Here is a 17,304-nt window from a genome sequence, read left to right on the forward strand (position 1 = left end):
GAAATGATTGGTAGCTTCTTTTTATTCCAATATCGGCATCATTTTTATATCCAAATTTAAAAATGTGTAACAATTTCAATTGTTGTGATTACAAAATAAACTTTTCTTAAGCTAACTAGTGATCTTTGATGCTGCAAATTCCATCTTGTCATCGGATCGGACAAAGCTAAGATGAGATAGGTAATTGCTTTCTGCCAAATCATGTAGCGTTCGGCGGCACCTTGTTGTCTCCTGCTCTGCTTTTATGTAATCTCCACTCAATAATTTATCACTCTTTTCTGCATCCTGCAATACACATAAGGGACATTTGACATGTACACGATGCTCAGACTTTCACCAAATGCATGCCAAGCTTTTATCTGATGACTAAATAATTGCAGAGCAATGATGGAAAAAAAAGAAGCAATGGTACCTCTAGGAATCTCATCATTTGTTCTTCAATCGTGCCACGCATAGTTAATGTTTCTACATAAATAGGGCGCTTTGCACCCATCCTATGAGCACGACTGATGACTTGCTCTTCCATGCTGCTCATTTGTGAACATTGTAGGAGTCAGCAACACAATGGAATACAAAAAATATTTAACCAAATTGCTCAAAGTCAGTACCTTTTATCCCAGATTGGTTCCATCAGGAATACGTGTGTTACAAAGCTCAAATCAAGACCAAGGGCAGCACTTCCATCCATCAAAAGTGCCATGCAATCAACATCGTTCTGGAACATTGCCAGAGATTTCATCTGAAAAGTTGAAATCGAAAGTTGTTTGACTTTTAAAGGATTGCAAGATGAGTGAGAGAAATTAAAATCAACAGCCCAGTACCTTATTACACGAAGGCATTGGGCTGTACATTTTACCAAACTTAATGCCAGCAGCTGTCAACTACAAAAGCATGATATAGAATTGATCAAAACTTAAAACACGGAGAAAAAATAAAGAATGTCGTAACAAATACGAGGTAATTCATACCTGTTGTTCAATCACGTGAATATGCTCAAGAAATTGAGAGAAAATCAATACTTTATCAACAAATAAAGTCTGAGCTCCACAATCCTGTCCATGGAATTCTTTCCCCAAAAAGGCTTCTGAGGTACCAGGGGAATTATCTTCCAGGGTGTCATTTTCAGGCTTGTTGAAAGACAAAATGCTTTTTCTATTAGCCTCATGTAACTTCTTCAGCCTGCTTATCAGATAACTGACTTTACTGCTGGACGTAGATTCCTGCCAGTCAGGATTCCAGTTATCCTGAATCATAAAGTAAAGCATTTGAGTATACCATTCAGGAACCTAGTCATTAACTTCTAAGATGGTTTATAGGCATATCTACCTGCTTATATGAAGGCTGTAACTCAATAAGATCCTTTGGCACAGGCCACTTTGGATTTGGATTTTCTGGTCGAGCCAACGTTTCAGGAGTTTGCATCTCATATAAATATCCACAACCAGGAATAGTACACCTTGTGCTATCAAGAGCAACACAATCAAGGCACAGCAGGTGTCTACATGGAGTGATAACAGGAAGCCTGCACCATTCCTCACATCTATTTATAAGATGAGAAGCAAAAGCCAAGTTAGATACTTGTGACATATGTCCCAAACTAATGACAGCATTGGATTTAAGATATACCTTTTACAGCTACAGCCACTAATAAGGCTATCTTGAATAAAAGAATACTCCTCCGTCGAAAAATCCAGACCTTTTTCAAGTAAAGCATCCATAGTCTCTTTAATATCATGACCAGCGTCAGTCATTTTCATATGCCCAGCCACACAGCAAGATAGTCTGACATTACTGATGGTAGTGCTACGAAATTTCCACTGTTTAGAGTTAAGCAGACTTTCTACATGAGACGGATCATTCCAATCAGCTAATAAGATATTACGCCTAACTGTCTCCACTAGTTCATTGTAGCTTCTTGCATGCCCTGGAAGGAAATTAAGGTATGTCAACTTCTTGATACATGGAGGAATCATATGCAGATCTTTCTTTCTAGAACTTATCATGCATCCCTGAAGCAGCTTAAGTAAACGCAAACGACCCTCCTCCATCTCTGCTTCAAATGGTCTAAGGATGCCAGCTTCCCAAAACTTTGGATTTTCTCCATATACTTCCTCATGAAGAAACTTTAAAAGAGGTTGGATATGTGAAATCTGGCTATTTGGCGTGTTAGGGGTTGGTGTTCCTGTCAATAGCCAACGATTACAAGCTTTCAGAGAAACAGCCATCTGAAATTTATTAGTCAAACTGACACTAGAACCGAGAGTGTGTCCTTCATCTAGCATGACCCTAAGCCAGTGCACTTGGATCAATGGGCTTTTCTTCCGGGGATTCCATTCTGCACTTAAGCGACTAAAAGTTGTGATCACAACATCATAATCCCAAGCCAAGCTGTGTGGAGAAAGCTTTATATGGTCTGTCCAAACGAGAATACGAAGCTGATCAGAGTAAACATGCTTTTGGATTTGTGTTTTCCAATGGTCAACTAAATTCGCGGGGACAACGATTAGTGTTGCTTTTGACAAATACAGTCTAAATGTATCCAGTGGCTGACAGAGAGCAACCTTGAGGGCAGGTACATCAAATACTAAGTTCTCAAGAAACTTCGGATAAAACCATTTGATGACTCCTTGTTCAACTCTACTCTTAAGACCAAATGCTCGAAATATTCTCTGGTATCCAAGGACATCTCGACTCAAACAACTACCCAACAGTGGACCAGGTAAGCCAACTGTTTCCATCTGTGAGAGCTTCTCCCGCGGGAGTTTAGCAAGCCAAATTAAGGCTTTCTTTACGGTTGAGTTCACTGAAGACTTGTGTTCCCGAAGGACACCGGTGAAGAAAGAGATATTATCATTTTCTTCACCAGAGGCTCCCTTAGTATAAAACCCTTGCAAGTATTTTATAGGTTGAGAACTATCCCATAATTCTTCAGGATCATTACAACTCTGATATGCAGGGTCACCATTGTTGCTACAAAACCATGCAGAACCAGTAACCGATACGCCTTCATCTATTATTCTCCGCCACTTTGAGCACGAATCACACTGTATCCAAATATCACTTTCTACATCCGGATCAGTAAGACTCTTTCTCTTGGAACTGGTTATCATACCAAATTTCTTCCAATTACCAATTCTTTTAGCTTCCACCTCTTCAGAGAGCTCAGATGCGTTGTTATATGCATGCATGAGATTTTTTCTGACATTACCCAAGCTCTTTCTACATTGAGCTTTTAAATCCAGGGAAGCAGGGATGTGAGTTTCAAAGTCGTTTCCAGAGATTGAGTTCTTAGACTCAAATGTTTGATCATCTGGATCCATCAGCCTAGCTTGCTTAAGTGGCAACGATTTCGACTCCAGCAGAGGACGGAAGGCTTCAAAAGAAAACTGATTTCGGCAGCTAGTTGGACTTAGAAACCTTTTTCCAGTAAACATGCTGTTAGCAGCGGACTGGTCACTCGTGTACTCATAATAGGCGCATTTTTGGTCGTTTTTATGCATACACCAAACGATTGGAAGTCCCTCAGGCGGATCAGCCATTGTTCCCAGCGTCTTTAAGATAAGGGATAATGCTGTTATCGTCTTTCCAAGACCTGGTTCATCGCAAAACATTCCCCCACGGAAATCCTTGACCATGGGAGCTGCCTCAGAGATTATATCACCAGTCACAGCATTTATATAGAAACTAAACCCATCCTCAGTATCAAACTTTAAGTAAAGGGGATGCGAGAAAACTTCAGCTTTCCTCTCACGCTCCAGCATCCAACCAACTGCTGCCTGCTGATGAGGAAAGAGTTTTAGATTCATACATGGCACAATTAAAGAGGTCAATGATCTGAAGAGACGGCAGACTGTTGCAATGCTAAAAAGATCCTTGGTATCGAGTTTCATCAGTATGCTAATCAAAACGTCATCTGAGAGATCCCATATACCAGATGTGCAAGAGTCAGTAGACGGTAATACTCTAGAAGAATCAGACACATAATTATATCTTGGACTGGGCAAGCTCTTAAAGATTTCATGGAGTTTAAATAATCTTCGTTTCGGAGAATCTGGGGCATTACAGAGTAACTTGCAATCAAACACATGGCAGTCAGATAGATCCCATATGGCCTTAACTCTTCCATTGGCCTCTTCCCAAACACTTTCCCCATTAAGGATTGAGACTCTCAGCCTCCAGTCACAGCTGCAAAGAACTGAAATTCATTAAAAATGCGAAAGCAGTATCTAATCACACCCATCCACAAAAGAAATTTGCATTCATGATAGCAACAGATGCATTACCATTTGGCATATCAACATAAAGAGCACTGTAGTTCTATTCAAAAAACCTGAGTTCTATGCTATAGATCCTAAACTATAGAGGGATTTACTGAGTCGAAAAGAATTACCTTATGTGCTTAAACACTGCAGCAGCAGTAGCTTGGGATTTGGGAAATTGCCATCCGGACCACAATGCAAGAGGCAGGTAAACATCAACTAACACAACAGCTCTTTCTTCTCCATTCTCACCTTTATCAACCTTGACCACTCGACATATAATTTTCAAACATTTATAGGAAACCAAAGCGTGAAGTTGCTGCACTACACTTATGCTTCCATTCACCATACCTATACTCCTTACCCGCTTCCTTCCCCCTCCGGTCTTCTCCTTGCTCCCGGAGGAAACCCGTTTCTTAGATTTCGGAGACTTTCGTGTACTACTACTCTCTCCCTGAACGCACTTGCGGCGTTTCGGTGAAATCTCTAATCCACCCTCTTCAATTTTTCCACAATTGTCAGCATCATGATCTCCTTCGGAAGAAATTAAGGATTTGAGATTAGTAGCTGTAGAACTGATGAGGGATAAGATCATGCCATTATCGGATTTGAAACCGGTGACGGAGCCATCATTGAAGATAAAACAAGATGAACCTAACGGAGGAGCAGGCGAATCGACGGAAAGAACAACACAGAGGAAACCACAGAGTTTGTGATCATCAATTTCACCGGAAACAGACATCGCAGGAGTCTAAATCTACCACGGAACGCTGAAATTGTTAGTTAGGCTTTATAGATTTTCTATACAAATTTGTTCGAAACAATCTCATCGTTTTTTTTTTGTTTTGTTTCGACCTCAGCGAAAACAAAATAAAAATCAGAAAAATATGACTAAATTAGGGTTTATCATTTAAAAAATAATAATCTTATAGCTCACGTGTGACTCTTTAACCAGTACAGCTACACGTGTACTTCTTTAGTCCTAACTCCTACGTGTAAATTAAAACAGACCTGTTCGTGAATGGATTACGCTGGTTCAGCGGCACGACCACGAGTGGGGGAAGTTGATCAACTCTATTGATTTTATTTAATAATATAGAACACGTAGAGATTTTGGAGTATGGCCATCTCCAGCCAAAATCCAAAGCATTCAGATAGTGTATTGTGAGAGAGTAGAGAGACTAACGAAGTATTGTGATCACAAACGTACAAATCATATGAGATCAACTCTCCAAGCTTCACATTTATTATGATTATTGAGCAATGAGGTCAAGTGAACAATCAACGAGACATGAGTATTTAATATCCATCCTCACACAAAACTAGCACAATCTTATAGCTCTAGAACACAGAATCAAAAACCTCAGCTTTTTTCTCAGGATGTGAATCTACTGAGAGCATTTCTCCAAGTATGCATTCCAGCCTTGAACTCTATACTCGTGAGCGGTCTCTGCTGGGTTGTCAGCCTTTATGATTCCCCGTCCCACGATTATGATATCACTTCCCCTCTCTGTAATCACCTGAAATAAGCAAGCAAAAGAGCAATCGGCTTTAGATACTACAGGCTAACTATGGATGTAAGATGAATGTAATAAAGTTGGGAGAGAGACTCACAGAGTGTGGGGTGTTATACTGCTGACCAAGTGCATCACCACCTTTCACCATTTGAACACCAGGTGTAGCATGAATCATAGACGGATACACATATCCGCATTTCCAAGAAGCCGGATTAACCGAGATGAATCCCATCACGAAATCAGAATGAGCCTCTGCGATTTTCACAGCTGCTGCAGTGTAGTCTCCTGTGGCAAGGTTACCGGCAGAGCTCATTTCAGCAAGCAAAAGCAGACCTCTACCACGAGGCATACCCTGCAATCACATAGGAATGCAACAGAATATCAGTAAAACAAAAGAATGAGTAATCAGGTGACAAAGAGAAATGAAATTTACCTTTAATTTCAGGCCATCCACGATTCCTGGCCCCGATATTATATGAGCGTTTATAATATCAGCCCACTCCAATATTGTAAAGATGCCTCTGCCAACAAACCAGAAAAATCAACACACTGAAAACTCGAAAAGACTAGAATGAAGGCTAAGTGAGATAATGTTAGTAAAATTACCCTTCATACTGCATAGTGACAGTGTTACCAATGTCAGCAAACTTGCGATCTTCAAATATGAGAAATTTGTGCTTGTCTGCGATCTAAAGTAACAGTAAACAATGGATCAACGACATATCACTAACCAGTTTAAACAATATCATACATGAGACTCATGCAAATTAAGAAAACAAACAGAGACTGTCAAAGACAAGTAATTACCGCACGGAGTTTAGAGCCAAAGTCAGGGGTGAAATCAGGTAAGATATCAACATGAGTCTTCAATAGACAAATCTCTGGTCCCACCTTCATGAACACAAAAAAAAATTTGAAAGATGTCACCAAAACATAATAATGATTCAGATGAAACGTCTTCAAATTCCGATCGGAAGAATCAAATACAAATGATTCTAACCTTCTCAGCGATGTCAAGCAATTCAGCAGCAGTTCCAACATCAGCAGCTAAGCAGAGATTAGTTTCCTTCTTCAACATAATATCAAACAGCTTCTTCCCCGCCGGATTCTTGGAAAGCTCTGACCTTTCCTTGAACCCTAAAACCCTAGGCTTGGGCTTTGGCTTCTCCTCACTTGGAACACTAACCCTACGGTTCTCTTCCAGAAACTTAAGCAAATTCACTTCAACCTCCTCTTCAATTTTCCCCTTTTGCTTCAAAACCTTAACCATATCCGTCAACTTAATCATCGAATGAAGCGTAATCCCATTCTCCGCAAGATTCTCCCTACCGCCTTGCTGCCTGTCGATCAAAACCACCGCATCGGTAACCTTTAACCCCACAGCACGAAGAGGCGCAACAGTCTCGAGAACAGAGGCGCCACTGGTTACAAGATCTTCGATTATCAAACAATTCTGATCCTTTTCGAAGACTCCTTCAATAGCTTTCGATGTTCCGTAGTCTTTAATCTCCTTACGCCGCATAAGCATGGGGATACCATTGGCGACAGAGACGACGGTGGCGATAGGGAGAGCAGTGTAAGGGACACCACAGACGAGGTCGAAGTTTGTGGAACGAGGAAGTGAAGAGACGAGAGTTTGAGCGATCCGCGTAAGGAGAGGTGGAAAAGAGACGATGAGACGGAGGTCGATGTAAACCGGAGAGAAGATTCCGGATTTCAGCTTGAAATTTCCGAATTTAACGGCGCCGATTTCGTGAAGCTCGAGAATCAGTGCTTCCATGGTTGCTCTGCTGCTTTTTGGTTTCGGATTCGATGGGTTTTGAGAGAGGAGACGGGGACTTCGACTGCACACTCTACTGTGTCGGCTTTTTTATACTTTAGGTTTTGTTTTTTTTTTTTTGGGTTTCTATGTTTTTTTTTTTTTTTTAAACATTAGGAAACTAACTTTGTTGAAAACAAATCATGTAAATGTCTTCGTAAATTGACTCATATTCATCATTTTTATACGTTTATACTAATTTTGCCATATTAATATAAGCTTTCCATTAATTTTCCATAACACCATGAAAGATAGATACTGAATCGTTTAAAATCAAATTGAAGGTTGTCAAATCCCCTAGACATTTAAATTTTCAATCATTTAAAATTATACTTTGTAAGCTCAAATTCAAAAAATACTGCTAAATCAAACAAAATATAGTTCTGTTTTTTTTTTTTTTAATGTAAGAGGAAGAGAACCCTTTTTACTGCAAAAAGATAACAATGAGACAACATGAAAAATCCAAATTGAAACTGAAATCGCCCTAAAAAGGGACATTATTCTTTAACATAAGCATACAACAAGAAGACCTGTACGGTCTTAAGGGGAAACACAAAAGTACAAATGAAGATGGATCATTTCCCATCATCACACAGGTTACTAATGTTACAGATTGTGAGATTAAAGAAAGGGTGTAGTAATCCAATAAACTAACCAACAATGATCATTCATAATCTACATCAAACCAGAAATAGAGGTAAGCCTTAGAATACATGACTCGAACACGCTGCAGAACCAAGTCTCCGCTTGTCGAAACAGCCTTTGCGCCTCCCTCGATCCTTGTCTGCAAAACGGTTACACTATGTCCTTTGATCTTTTCAACAACGGTTTCATCCACTTCTACATGGCCCAAGATATCTTCATCTCCAGCAGTGCTCACGATTGGGTATGAGAGATGATCCAAAGGGTTTGTTTCACATTGCAGCACACATCCATCAATCGTTAGCCTTCCACTCCTATGAAGCAAACAGCAGCCAAGCTCGGCTTTCACTGTTAAATTCGCAAGCTTGCAGGTCGATAGCAACTCCAGGGCACTGCACAAATAACCCAACAAAAAAAGCCGTATACCAAAGATTTTTCTTCGTCATAAAATTTAACTAACACTGAACATGAAGTCACGTCTTTCTTTCTTTTTTAAACCACAATGGGAAATGCCTTAGCAGCAAGTTTTTAAGAAACTAAAACCTTGCAGAAATATTTTCAAAAACAGCTGTAAGAGAGGAAATCACTTCAAGGGAATATGAGCTACAAACCTGTCTGACCCACGAGAGCAGATAAGGGTAGTCTCGTCAGGAATTTCCCCTCCACCAACCTGTACATAGGGAAAATAATATAAAACTGAAACTTATAATGAACATTCGGACTTGTGCATCAACATCATACCATCCATCTATCAAATATGAAGATTATGAGCTCTTTTCAGCCTCAAGGCATAGATTCATCCACTTAACTGAAACTAAAGATACTTATGAGCCATCTCCTAATCTACACTGAGGTATTCTATGATGCGCCTCGGTACAATCCTGATTAAATCACTATCATTCATTTATCTGCAACTCCATCAGCTCAACCTAATTACTACACCAAGCTCTACTTCAATAGCTTTTTCATTATTTACAGCTTACCCTCTTTCCATGTGTTGTCCAATATGAGAAGAGGAACATTACCGAGAGGCAGGGGGCAAATGCACGAAAAGACTTTGAAGTCGAACTGAAAATTCTTTTTCGAGTTCTCACCACAGTCAAGGAATTTTAGTTATCAAGTTCTAATTCTTTAACATTCATTAGAAGTGTCTCAATTACAAACAGCTCCTGCATAGTTTCCAGTAGTGAGATTATAAGTAATTGTGGGCAGGCATAAGTTGTCTTTCATTTTTATTTTGGAACCTAAATGTGGCATTGTTCTCTTCAATGCATATTGATCTCAGATGCTGAGACCTATGGAATGGGTCTCCATCTTCTCATGAAAATAGATATGTGACTTTATGTTCACATGTTCTTCTTTCGATATTAACCATCTACTACATAGATGTTGGTATAGTCAAATAGTATAAATGAACTCAGATAAACTGTTTATCACTTTTGAGACTCCGTTAGAATTCTAAACATTTGTTTGTGAAGAAACATGTGAAAGTAAACCAATTCACATTGGCACTTCTAAAGAAAGTTATGGAAACAAAAGAGATATATCATGGAAATGAAAGAATCTCCATGAATATCAAGAAACTGCACTAGACATATAATCCTTCAAAAACATACCAGGCAAAGAGGCTTTTTAATCTGAATATTAGAAACGTGATGATTCCCACCGGCTCCAATTAAAATGGTATCGCCGGGTCTATAGGTGACAATTTGGTCAGGCTTTTGGATCTTTCTACGAATAATAAAGAACTGTAGAGAAAAATAAGGTAATATCACAAACCTAGCCGCAGCTACCGCTGACTCAATGTTGTGGAAAACTCCAGGCTGGGTTAAATCCTTAGCAAAACGGTCAACACGGAGCCACAAGCGAGGATGACACGCCAGATATCGCCATCTGTGGCAAACGAGGGCTGTGTTATACCTATCTGCAAACTCAGAAGAGATACACAAACTGCACTGAAATAGACTGTAATATACAAAACAAATTCCCAATTCAATCACGCAAACCTAAAAATGAAATCTTCCAAGCTTCACAAATCACAATACAGATCAAAACATAGCCATTCATTACAAAGACAAAAGCTTTCTTGCTAATAGTGTTACATTGCTACAGAGCTGTTGCTACAAAGTCAAGAGGAACGGATCATTCAATTATAGAGATCGAGTGAGATTATAACACGGATTGAATTCAATTATGATTGGATTAGGATCTGTAAAGTCTAAAAGTTGTAAAACTGAGCCATAATTGGTGAAATTCGAATTGAGATCAAATGGGGAGAAATATCACAAACAAACAACAACAATGAAACGATTAAGAGCGGAATTGAACAGAGTAGCATGATGGTATCAGAATCCCCAATTCATAGATGCGAAAAAATGAATTCGAAATTTTACCTGGAATTGGAGATAGGAAGCTGAGGATATGCATGAGGCAACCATCGTCGAGATTGTTAAGAGACGTGAGAGATTCAGGTTTCATTCGCCTCTTCATCCTCGGTGGAGCTGTTTTTTTGGGAGGCCTCTCGTTGTTGAGCTTTGAGATCTCACGACTCTCCATGGCCGCTTTAGGAAGCACGACCCCTATGCCGTCGCCGTCGTTAATATCAGCCGACTCAATTATCAGCTGACGTCACCTCGACATTAATGTGTTCGGTCAATTAAGACTTTGGTTAAGATTGTTTTGCCTTTTTCATTAATGTGTTTATATATTATCTTTAGTACATTTTTTTTAATGCAAAAATTATTAAAAAGAAGAATAACAGTGATCATCAAAACGAAGTACTATTTTTTTTTTTTTTTTTTTTTTGTGAACCACTATAATTTATTCTTTTCTGAAAGTTTGTAACTTTGTATTTATGATTTTGTTTTGGAGTTTTCTGAAAAGTAAAATTAAGGAAAATGGAGGAATCGTGACCGTTGCTTGCTTAGTGCAGTGGACTGTCCAGATGTATTTTGATGAGGCCAAAAAGAATATAGAAAAGGCCCAAAGCACACACACTCTTGTGACAAGACAAGTTCATAAAACCTTTCTCTCTAGTCTCTTCTTCTTCTAACCAGCACAACTCTGAAATCAACAGAGGAAAAATGGAGGTGAAAATGGCCGAAGAAGGGTGCCGTGAAAATGGTGAGTCGACGTTTAACGACGGTACCTACTGCATTTCAAAGACTGTGGACGACGGAGGAGTCGACAGCAAGAGGTTTTACTTGGCTCGCACGACAGCTTTTGAGATGCTTCGTGACAGAGGCTATGAAGTTAATGAAGCTGAGCTGTCTCTCTCTCTTTCTGAGTTTCGTTCTGTTTTTGGTGAGAAGCCAGACCTTGAACGCCTCCGTATCTGCGTTTCTCTTCGCTCAGATCCCAGGAAAAAGGTTTCAGCTTTGATTTTTAACCTCTTTTCCGATTTGGGTGTAAGGTTGTGGTTTGAAATAGGTGAAAATTTGAAAAGTCATCAACTTTTTTCGATTTTGGTTTCCATTTGGTTTTAACGCCTTCGAAGAGAGGAAAATTTGCAAAAGGCTTAAGCTTTTCTCGATTTTGGGTCTAAAGTTTGAGTTTGCTTCAACTTTTTATTTATTTAGGGTTTAACTTAGTTTTAGGTTTGACTTCAAAGAGATGAAATTTTGCCAAAGGTTTCGACTTTTTGGTTTTATGTCACTTTTGAACACCTAAGGTCTGCGGATCATACTTGCGAGAAGCTATAGGGGTTCTTTTTTACTTGTTATATACTTATATGTGCACGGAAGTAAGGGGAAATGAAGTCTTTCCGTTGATGTATGGTTTGGGTTTCGTCTTTTTCTATTGTATTTTGAGCTTTCGGTATGTTTTGGAAAAGCTGAAGGCTAATGGCATATTCATTTTTACCTTGGGGACCAAGAAAATTTGTTATAGCAGTAAGGTCCCTCACATGGTGCTCATGTATGTATCCAATGGAATATATCTATAACTTTATAGTAAGAAATTTTCGGAGCATTTTAAGATTTAGGGTGTCATTTATGGATAGCTAGTTAGTTGAGATGAGAATGTAATCAGACAGTTTCTCATGCTTTATCTGTTTTTCATTAAGCTTATTGAAATGGTTTTATGCAGATCCTTGTTGTGTTCATGGGATCTGAACCAATCACCGTTAAAACAGTTCGTGCTATTCATAGTCAGATTTCGAACAATGTTGGCGTGAGTGCTATGATTCTGATTTTGCAGAGCAAAATGAACCACTTTGCCCAGAAGGAATTGGCAACTTTCCCTTTCACAGTTGAAATTTTCCCGGTAAGTAGTTATCCGTTTTCCTACATGATGAAACATTGATAGCACCGGATTTGGATCCTCATGCATGGCATTGTAATGAGGATCATGAAACTGAGACCTGAATTGGAAATACATAATTGTCTGAACATTTACATGTTAATACTTATTGAATGTACCAACAGATAGGAGATTTGTTGGTGAACATGACAAAACACATTCAGCAGCCAAAGATTGAGATTTTAACCAAAGAGGAGAAAGAACAATTGCTGAGGAAGCATGCACTTGAGGACAAACAGGTTTGTTTCAATTCTGCACAAAGCTTCTTCATCTATTGTGTATCCTGCCTGTTTAATGGATAATTTTTGTTTCTCCTTTCAGCTTCCTTATTTGCAGGAGAGTGACCGCTTCGTCAGATACTATGGGTTAAAGAAAAAACAGGTGGTGAAGATTACATACAGTAATGAACCTGTTGGGTCTTTTGTCACATACCGATGCATCATCTGAAGAAAGACTATATCATTGCAGCTACCACAAGTTAAATTAAGACACTCCTTCTCTTTCCTATTTCTCCTGAAAATAGCAGTTTATTTGTCTGTCCTTGATGTTTGCTTACAATTCTAACAAGAGATGGATTTTGGTTTTGAATGAGGAAAATTTTAGCAAACTACACGAGTTTTCCAAAATGTAGTTGTCATGGAGGTACGTGTAAAAATACATCTAATTACAAGAATAAGAGCTTCACAAGAAAGGAGCAATGATGAGATTGTTTCAGTAGTCGCAGAGCGATGTTATCAAGTCTGCCGAAATTCCAACGCTTTTCTCTAACATGGCAACCTAAACTGATTAAAAACAAAAAGCAACAGCTGGGTATTAGTTACCAATAAATCCGCAAGCTCTATGAATGTATATAAAAGGGCATGGACGCAATTTACAGAGATAAGGAATTAAATAACCTTATAAATTTCACAACTTTCTTTTGTTTCCTTGGGGTTCTTCAACATCCCTCTCACCAACAGTAATACTTGATCCAGAGTTCGGTGCATTCCCCAATGCAAGTGAATCTGTAGGTCCTTCTTCCTCTTGAGCTTTCTGCTTCTGTAAGCGACTCTCTCGTACGTTGCATTTAGGGAAATCCCCTTTTTCTTCACTTCCCATCTTCGAAGAAGCAGGTGATTCTGGTCCTTCCATATGTTTTGCCACCAGCATATCAAAAGGCCTATGAAAGAGCAAATGAGCCACAGTTCTGTCTGTGGGATTGGTCACCGCCTCTGTGTCTGGCATCCCAGCATATCTGTATCAAATACAAGAGCCAAGCTATGTAAACCACAATTTGATATTGATACTGAACTCGGTAAATTTTATAAAAGGTTTAAGCCACATGTACAAAAGTGTATGCATGTAGTTTACATTATCTAAATACGAAGTATACCATATTGATTAATATGCGCAGACTTCTTACCTATAACTGGAATCTTCTCTGGGAATAACATCCTGGTCATCCTTGCTAGTCTTGTTACTATGGGCTGTACCATTTGTGTAGTGTCTCTGAGCTGCGCTACCAGCCAACCGGAATAAGCTATCCCGTATACAAGTCCTTGTTCCCATATCCAACTGCAGGACAAGAAAGAGTATTAGTTACTCCCACATAAAGCTCACCTACAAAGTACCGTAGGATTATGTGCGTCCTTATTCATAACAAGCCAATCAACCATTTGAGTACCTTTGCTACAACATCCTGGAGCCGATAAAGAACTGAGAACTCCGCTGAATTATCAACAGCAGTAGTAAAATTGCCAGAATCATTTTGTTCCAAAGATGAATTAGGATCAAAGGAAGGCATTGTAGTTATCCCTTGGAGATTAGTTTTGTCGACAAGCTGGAGTGAAATATCTTGGCGAGAATTCTGTGTAATGGATTGATCTACTACAGGCACCTGATGAGAAAATTGCTGCTGTTGTCTCTGAATTGCAAGCATTGCCTGCATTTGCTGTCTGCGTCTAAGTTTTTCTAGTTTTTCCTGTGGTGTCATTGTTGAAGGCCGAGGAGAGACATCTGTTGCCATTTTTACGGAGGTAGCAGTAGGAGGTTCGTAGGAAGGATGCATCAACTGATTCTTAAGATCAGGATGCTGAACGGACGAAAGTACAGGCACACTGGAAAATGGATTTGTAAGATTACCAAATGCAGAAGTAGTCATGTATTGGTTTGGCATATGTGAATAATGTGATGTCACATAACCTTCAGACTCCCTCTGCAGATTAACAGCCATCAAAGAGGATCGTGGCGGTGCCAACTGATTTACAAATTTTCTAGGTGAATTCCTGGAAGGAGTCCTCTGATTGTACTGATCTTGAAATGCCCCTGCCTCTGAACTCCCAGACATATTTGTAAACTTCATCATTTTATTTTGTTGATATGGCTGGTCAGAAAAAGGAAATGAAACGAAGATGGTTCAGTGGAGCTGTATTAAAAGGCCTAAGAATTTGAAGACCTAAGTCATGCTACCGATCTCCATTGACAGAAACTATGTACATACTTTCATTCACTTTATCATAAACGTATGAGCAATATGCAGCAGTCTGCTAAACATAGTACCTGGTGTTCAACTGAGGATTGACCCTTGTGCTCACGATATTGCTCAGCCTTTAGGGTTACATGTACACTCGGCACACTTTGGGATGAAAGACCATTGGCATTTCCAGCCAACGGAAATTGGTGGTTCCCTTGTTGCTCAAACTCAGTTCTAATATCCAGTCCTAGATCTTGAGAGTCTAAAATTGATGATAATGATTTTGGACTATTGGATACATCTTTAGAAGAAGACCACAACTCATCAGCACCACTGAGACTGCCATCGCCAAATATAGGGACATCATTGCTGCAAAATCATCACTTGTGAGGATATTGTGTTAGATGGAAGCTGATGTGCATATGTAATCTTCTTTGATGTAAAGAAATGTATATCTCAGACAAGGTGAAAAAATATCAAAACACGGAAAAAAACATTAGTGGAGCTACAATCGAAGCAAATTGACATAATTTTCAAATAAGTTGTACACGTGAAATAAGGCAGCTAGTATTTTTGTTAATAATGTCACCTAATTCCTTCAAACATGATAGCATGTCTGTTCTTGAGAATATTGTAACGAATTCAATATGATACGTGGAAAAAAAGAGTAAGTCATTGAAAAGTTACCGCATAGCTCAGTCATGATGAGAAATAGTTTTACCTGAACATTCGATCAAGATCATCAAAACTACCAATGTTGGCCCAGCCGTACTCATCAAAATCACCTTGCTCTTTACTCTCATCAGTGCTATGAAAAATATCGGGGCCTTTCCCAAGTTCAGACGTTTTCTCTGGTAAAACAGGGTGAGCACACAACTTTAAAATGATTAGATTGGAAATAACGTACCCAAGCAAAACATCACTGTTTCAAGAAACGCACCACCTCTTGATGAATCATGTTTAGCTGGCTCAGCTAAGCATTTTGAAAGTTCAGTTGCACTCGAATCTGTATCATCTTTTCTGGCATTAGATAGCGACGAGTCCGGCCATGAGGTCATACAGAAATCTGGCTGAGGAATCCCGTCATCGACATTATGGCCCGAAGTGCTCCCCAATATATCATCATCTTGGATTTCAGCTGTAGTCCCAGTTATCTTTTGCTCAGCCGGCTTAGCTGTCTTAGATTCGTCACTCTGTTCCTTCTTGTTAAGTTGTTCACTTCTTACTTTAAAAGGTACAATATGGTCGCCTGTCTCACCGTCATCAGCCCATATCATATTAGTTAGCTGAAAAATAGGTTAAGACAATTAACAAAAGGGATCAGGCACAAGCAAGTAACGGCATTTACATGAGACCAATACTGAAGGAATATAGAAAAATGTAAGAACATGATCAAGAGCATTGACACACAGGCGCATCTAATGCCACAAGATAAAACTGAGTGATCATTCAAAAGTGAAATTTGACTATAACAGAGACTGTGTCAAGGAAAATAAACAGGAAGTAACACAAAATGCTAGCGTAGTCATCTTCCAAATGATTAGCTCCTTATCATAGCCTGACTGATTATTAAAAAGTAACTTTTGACTATAAACAAAACCAAGATAAGAGAGGTATTGATCCCTGTGATAGACTGCGTCAAATAAAAAAGGCAGGAAGTAGGAAAATCAGCTTCTTCACAAAGCATATTATCCCCATAGGAAAAAATCTTGCCAAGCTCTCCAAGAAATAAAATACCAGACTTGGACTTCATCGAATTCTATGCTCAGCCTCTTCTACCACACTCTAAATTCAAACTACCTTCGAGACAAGCTCAGATCTTTCACTGAGTTAATAGGCTCCAAAATTCAAGCTATGTCTCGTAGTCATACTTATACATACACATAAACATAACAGAGAAGGGCACTTGAGACCCAAAAAATCATTCGAAGAAGATGCAAACAAGCAGGAAGACACTAGTGAGTTTTTTATGAAAAAAAAATACAGAATTATACTGATTCCACATAAAAAATGAAACTAGATGTATAGCAAAAGATGAAAACTTTACCTCGTCTTCTTCCCAATCAAACATTATTCGAGAAACAAATTCGAATCACAGACCCAAAATGAAGCTCTTTGATTGCTCCACACATCGCCGACTCCACCAAGCAAAAAACCAAAAAATTCAGAAAAAACAAAAAAAAAACAAAGATTAACAAGTCGGATAAAGTAAATCCTTACAATAATAAAATAAAAATAAAAATACAGATTAAAAATAAAATGAAGATAAGCTGAAAAGGAAGAAGCTTTCTCAAAAACCTTGATTCAGAATCCTTT

The 17,304-nt window shown here is 39.0% G+C and overlaps 5 protein-coding genes across 8 annotated transcripts; 1 reads left to right on the forward strand and 4 right to left on the reverse strand.

The window, feature by feature from the left end:
• Positions 1-4: 4 nt before the first annotated feature.
• LOC17885765 (F-box protein At3g54460) lies at positions 5-5,110 on the reverse strand. Of its 2 annotated transcripts, XM_006293087.2 has the most exons (8): positions 4,391-5,108; positions 1,627-4,185; positions 1,327-1,540; positions 969-1,244; positions 822-881; positions 609-739; positions 413-527; positions 5-285 (listed from the first exon to the last, which is right to left on the reverse strand). In XM_006293087.2, the coding sequence occupies exons 1-8, from the start codon at positions 4,999-5,001 to the stop codon at positions 112-114; spliced, it is 4,140 nt and encodes a 1,379-aa protein (XP_006293149.1). In that variant the 5' UTR covers positions 5,002-5,108; the 3' UTR covers positions 5-111. The 2 variants fall into 2 exon arrangements, with proteins under 2 accessions (XP_006293149.1, XP_023638353.1); XM_023782585.1 differs by lacking the exons at positions 5-285; positions 413-527 and having other exon boundaries at positions 644-739; positions 822-874; positions 4,391-5,110.
• A 365-nt stretch (positions 5,111-5,475) lies between these two features.
• LOC17886165 (uridine 5'-monophosphate synthase) lies at positions 5,476-7,639 on the reverse strand. Its single transcript, XM_006290981.2, has 6 exons — positions 6,777-7,639; positions 6,584-6,667; positions 6,383-6,465; positions 6,210-6,297; positions 5,874-6,128; positions 5,476-5,779 (listed from the first exon to the last, which is right to left on the reverse strand). The coding sequence occupies exons 1-6, from the start codon at positions 7,554-7,556 to the stop codon at positions 5,648-5,650; spliced, it is 1,422 nt and encodes a 473-aa protein (XP_006291043.1). The 5' UTR covers positions 7,557-7,639; the 3' UTR covers positions 5,476-5,647.
• A 400-nt stretch (positions 7,640-8,039) lies between these two features.
• LOC17887101 (F-box protein SKIP5) lies at positions 8,040-10,910 on the reverse strand. 2 transcript variants are annotated; one of them, XM_006292623.2, is made up of 5 exons: positions 10,631-10,901; positions 10,017-10,161; positions 9,854-9,932; positions 8,849-8,907; positions 8,040-8,629 (listed from the first exon to the last, which is right to left on the reverse strand). In XM_006292623.2, exons 1-5 carry the CDS (start codon positions 10,791-10,793, stop codon positions 8,260-8,262), a joined length of 816 nt encoding a protein of 271 aa, XP_006292685.1. In that variant the 5' UTR covers positions 10,794-10,901; the 3' UTR covers positions 8,040-8,259. The 2 variants fall into 2 exon arrangements, with proteins under 2 accessions (XP_006292685.1, XP_023638436.1); XM_023782668.1 differs by lacking the exon at positions 9,854-9,932 and having other exon boundaries at positions 8,589-8,629; positions 10,631-10,910.
• Positions 10,911-11,296: 386 nt separating this feature from the next.
• LOC17887202 (DNA-directed RNA polymerase V subunit 5C) lies at positions 11,297-13,162 on the forward strand. The gene is made up of 4 exons (XM_006292129.2): positions 11,297-11,605; positions 12,324-12,500; positions 12,662-12,775; positions 12,858-13,162. The coding sequence occupies exons 1-4, from the start codon at positions 11,321-11,323 to the stop codon at positions 12,981-12,983; spliced, it is 702 nt and encodes a 233-aa protein (XP_006292191.1). The 5' UTR covers positions 11,297-11,320; the 3' UTR covers positions 12,984-13,162.
• On the reverse strand, positions 13,095-17,233 carry LOC17886307 (protein LNK2). Of its 2 annotated transcripts, none has more exons than XM_023782001.1 (8): positions 17,036-17,233; positions 15,932-16,274; positions 15,710-15,839; positions 15,075-15,357; positions 14,200-14,898; positions 13,939-14,090; positions 13,433-13,770; positions 13,095-13,318 (listed from the first exon to the last, which is right to left on the reverse strand). In XM_023782001.1, the coding sequence occupies exons 1-7, from the start codon at positions 17,057-17,059 to the stop codon at positions 13,443-13,445; spliced, it is 1,959 nt and encodes a 652-aa protein (XP_023637769.1). In that variant the 5' UTR covers positions 17,060-17,233; the 3' UTR covers positions 13,095-13,318; positions 13,433-13,442. The 2 variants fall into 2 exon arrangements, with proteins under 2 accessions (XP_023637769.1, XP_006290711.1); XM_006290649.2 differs by having other exon boundaries at positions 15,929-16,274.
• Between the last annotated feature and the right edge of the window lie 71 nt (positions 17,234-17,304).

Source organism: Capsella rubella, unplaced genomic scaffold (assembly GCF_000375325.1).
Source record: "Capsella rubella cultivar Monte Gargano unplaced genomic scaffold, Caprub1_0 scaffold_5, whole genome shotgun sequence".
NCBI classification, from domain to species: Eukaryota; Viridiplantae; Streptophyta; class Magnoliopsida; order Brassicales; family Brassicaceae; genus Capsella; species Capsella rubella.

What these genes read in the sequence shown, in the direction of transcription:
- LOC17887101 (XM_006292623.2), bottom strand. Translation starts at nt 10,793, where the DNA reads ATGGAGAGTCGTGAGATCTCAAAGCTCAACAACGAGAGGCCTCCCAAA. An exon ending in CTTCCTATCTCCAATTCCAG is followed by an intron (nt 10,162 to 10,630) that starts GTAAAATTTCGA and finishes CTGAGTTTGCAG; the next exon opens with ATAGGTATAACACAGCCCTC. An exon ending in TCAGCGGTAGCTGCGGCTAG is followed by an intron (nt 9,933 to 10,016) that starts GTTTGTGATATT and finishes TGTCACCTATAG; the next exon opens with ACCCGGCGATACCATTTTAA.
- LOC17886165 (XM_006290981.2), bottom strand. Translation starts at nt 7,556, where the DNA reads ATGGAAGCACTGATTCTCGAGCTTCACGAAATCGGCGCCGTTAAATTC. An exon ending in TTGGCTCTAAACTCCGTGCG is followed by an intron (nt 6,466 to 6,583) that starts GTAATTACTTGT and finishes CTGTTACTTTAG; the next exon opens with ATCGCAGACAAGCACAAATT. An exon ending in AGTATAACACCCCACACTCT is followed by an intron (nt 5,780 to 5,873) that starts GTGAGTCTCTCT and finishes TGCTTATTTCAG; the next exon opens with GTGATTACAGAGAGGGGAAG.
- LOC17887202 (XM_006292129.2), top strand. Translation starts at nt 11,321, where the DNA reads ATGGAGGTGAAAATGGCCGAAGAAGGGTGCCGTGAAAATGGTGAGTCG. An exon ending in GCTCAGATCCCAGGAAAAAG is followed by an intron (nt 11,606 to 12,323) that starts GTTTCAGCTTTG and finishes GGTTTTATGCAG; the next exon opens with ATCCTTGTTGTGTTCATGGG. An exon ending in TCACAGTTGAAATTTTCCCG is followed by an intron (nt 12,501 to 12,661) that starts GTAAGTAGTTAT and finishes ATGTACCAACAG; the next exon opens with ATAGGAGATTTGTTGGTGAA.
- LOC17885765 (XM_006293087.2), bottom strand. Translation starts at nt 5,001, where the DNA reads ATGTCTGTTTCCGGTGAAATTGATGATCACAAACTCTGTGGTTTCCTC. An exon ending in AGTGGCTGTAGCTGTAAAAG is followed by an intron (nt 1,541 to 1,626) that starts GTATATCTTAAA and finishes TCTTATAAATAG; the next exon opens with ATGTGAGGAATGGTGCAGGC. An exon ending in AAATGATGAGATTCCTAGAG is followed by an intron (nt 286 to 412) that starts GTACCATTGCTT and finishes TGTGTATTGCAG; the next exon opens with GATGCAGAAAAGAGTGATAA.
- LOC17886307 (XM_006290649.2), bottom strand. Translation starts at nt 17,059, where the DNA reads ATGTTTGATTGGGAAGAAGACGAG. An exon ending in TTGATTGGGAAGAAGACGAG is followed by an intron (nt 16,275 to 17,035) that starts GTAAAGTTTTCA and finishes CCTATTTTTCAG; the next exon opens with CTAACTAATATGATATGGGC. An exon ending in AGAGAAGATTCCAGTTATAG is followed by an intron (nt 13,771 to 13,938) that starts GTAAGAAGTCTG and finishes TATTTGATACAG; the next exon opens with ATATGCTGGGATGCCAGACA.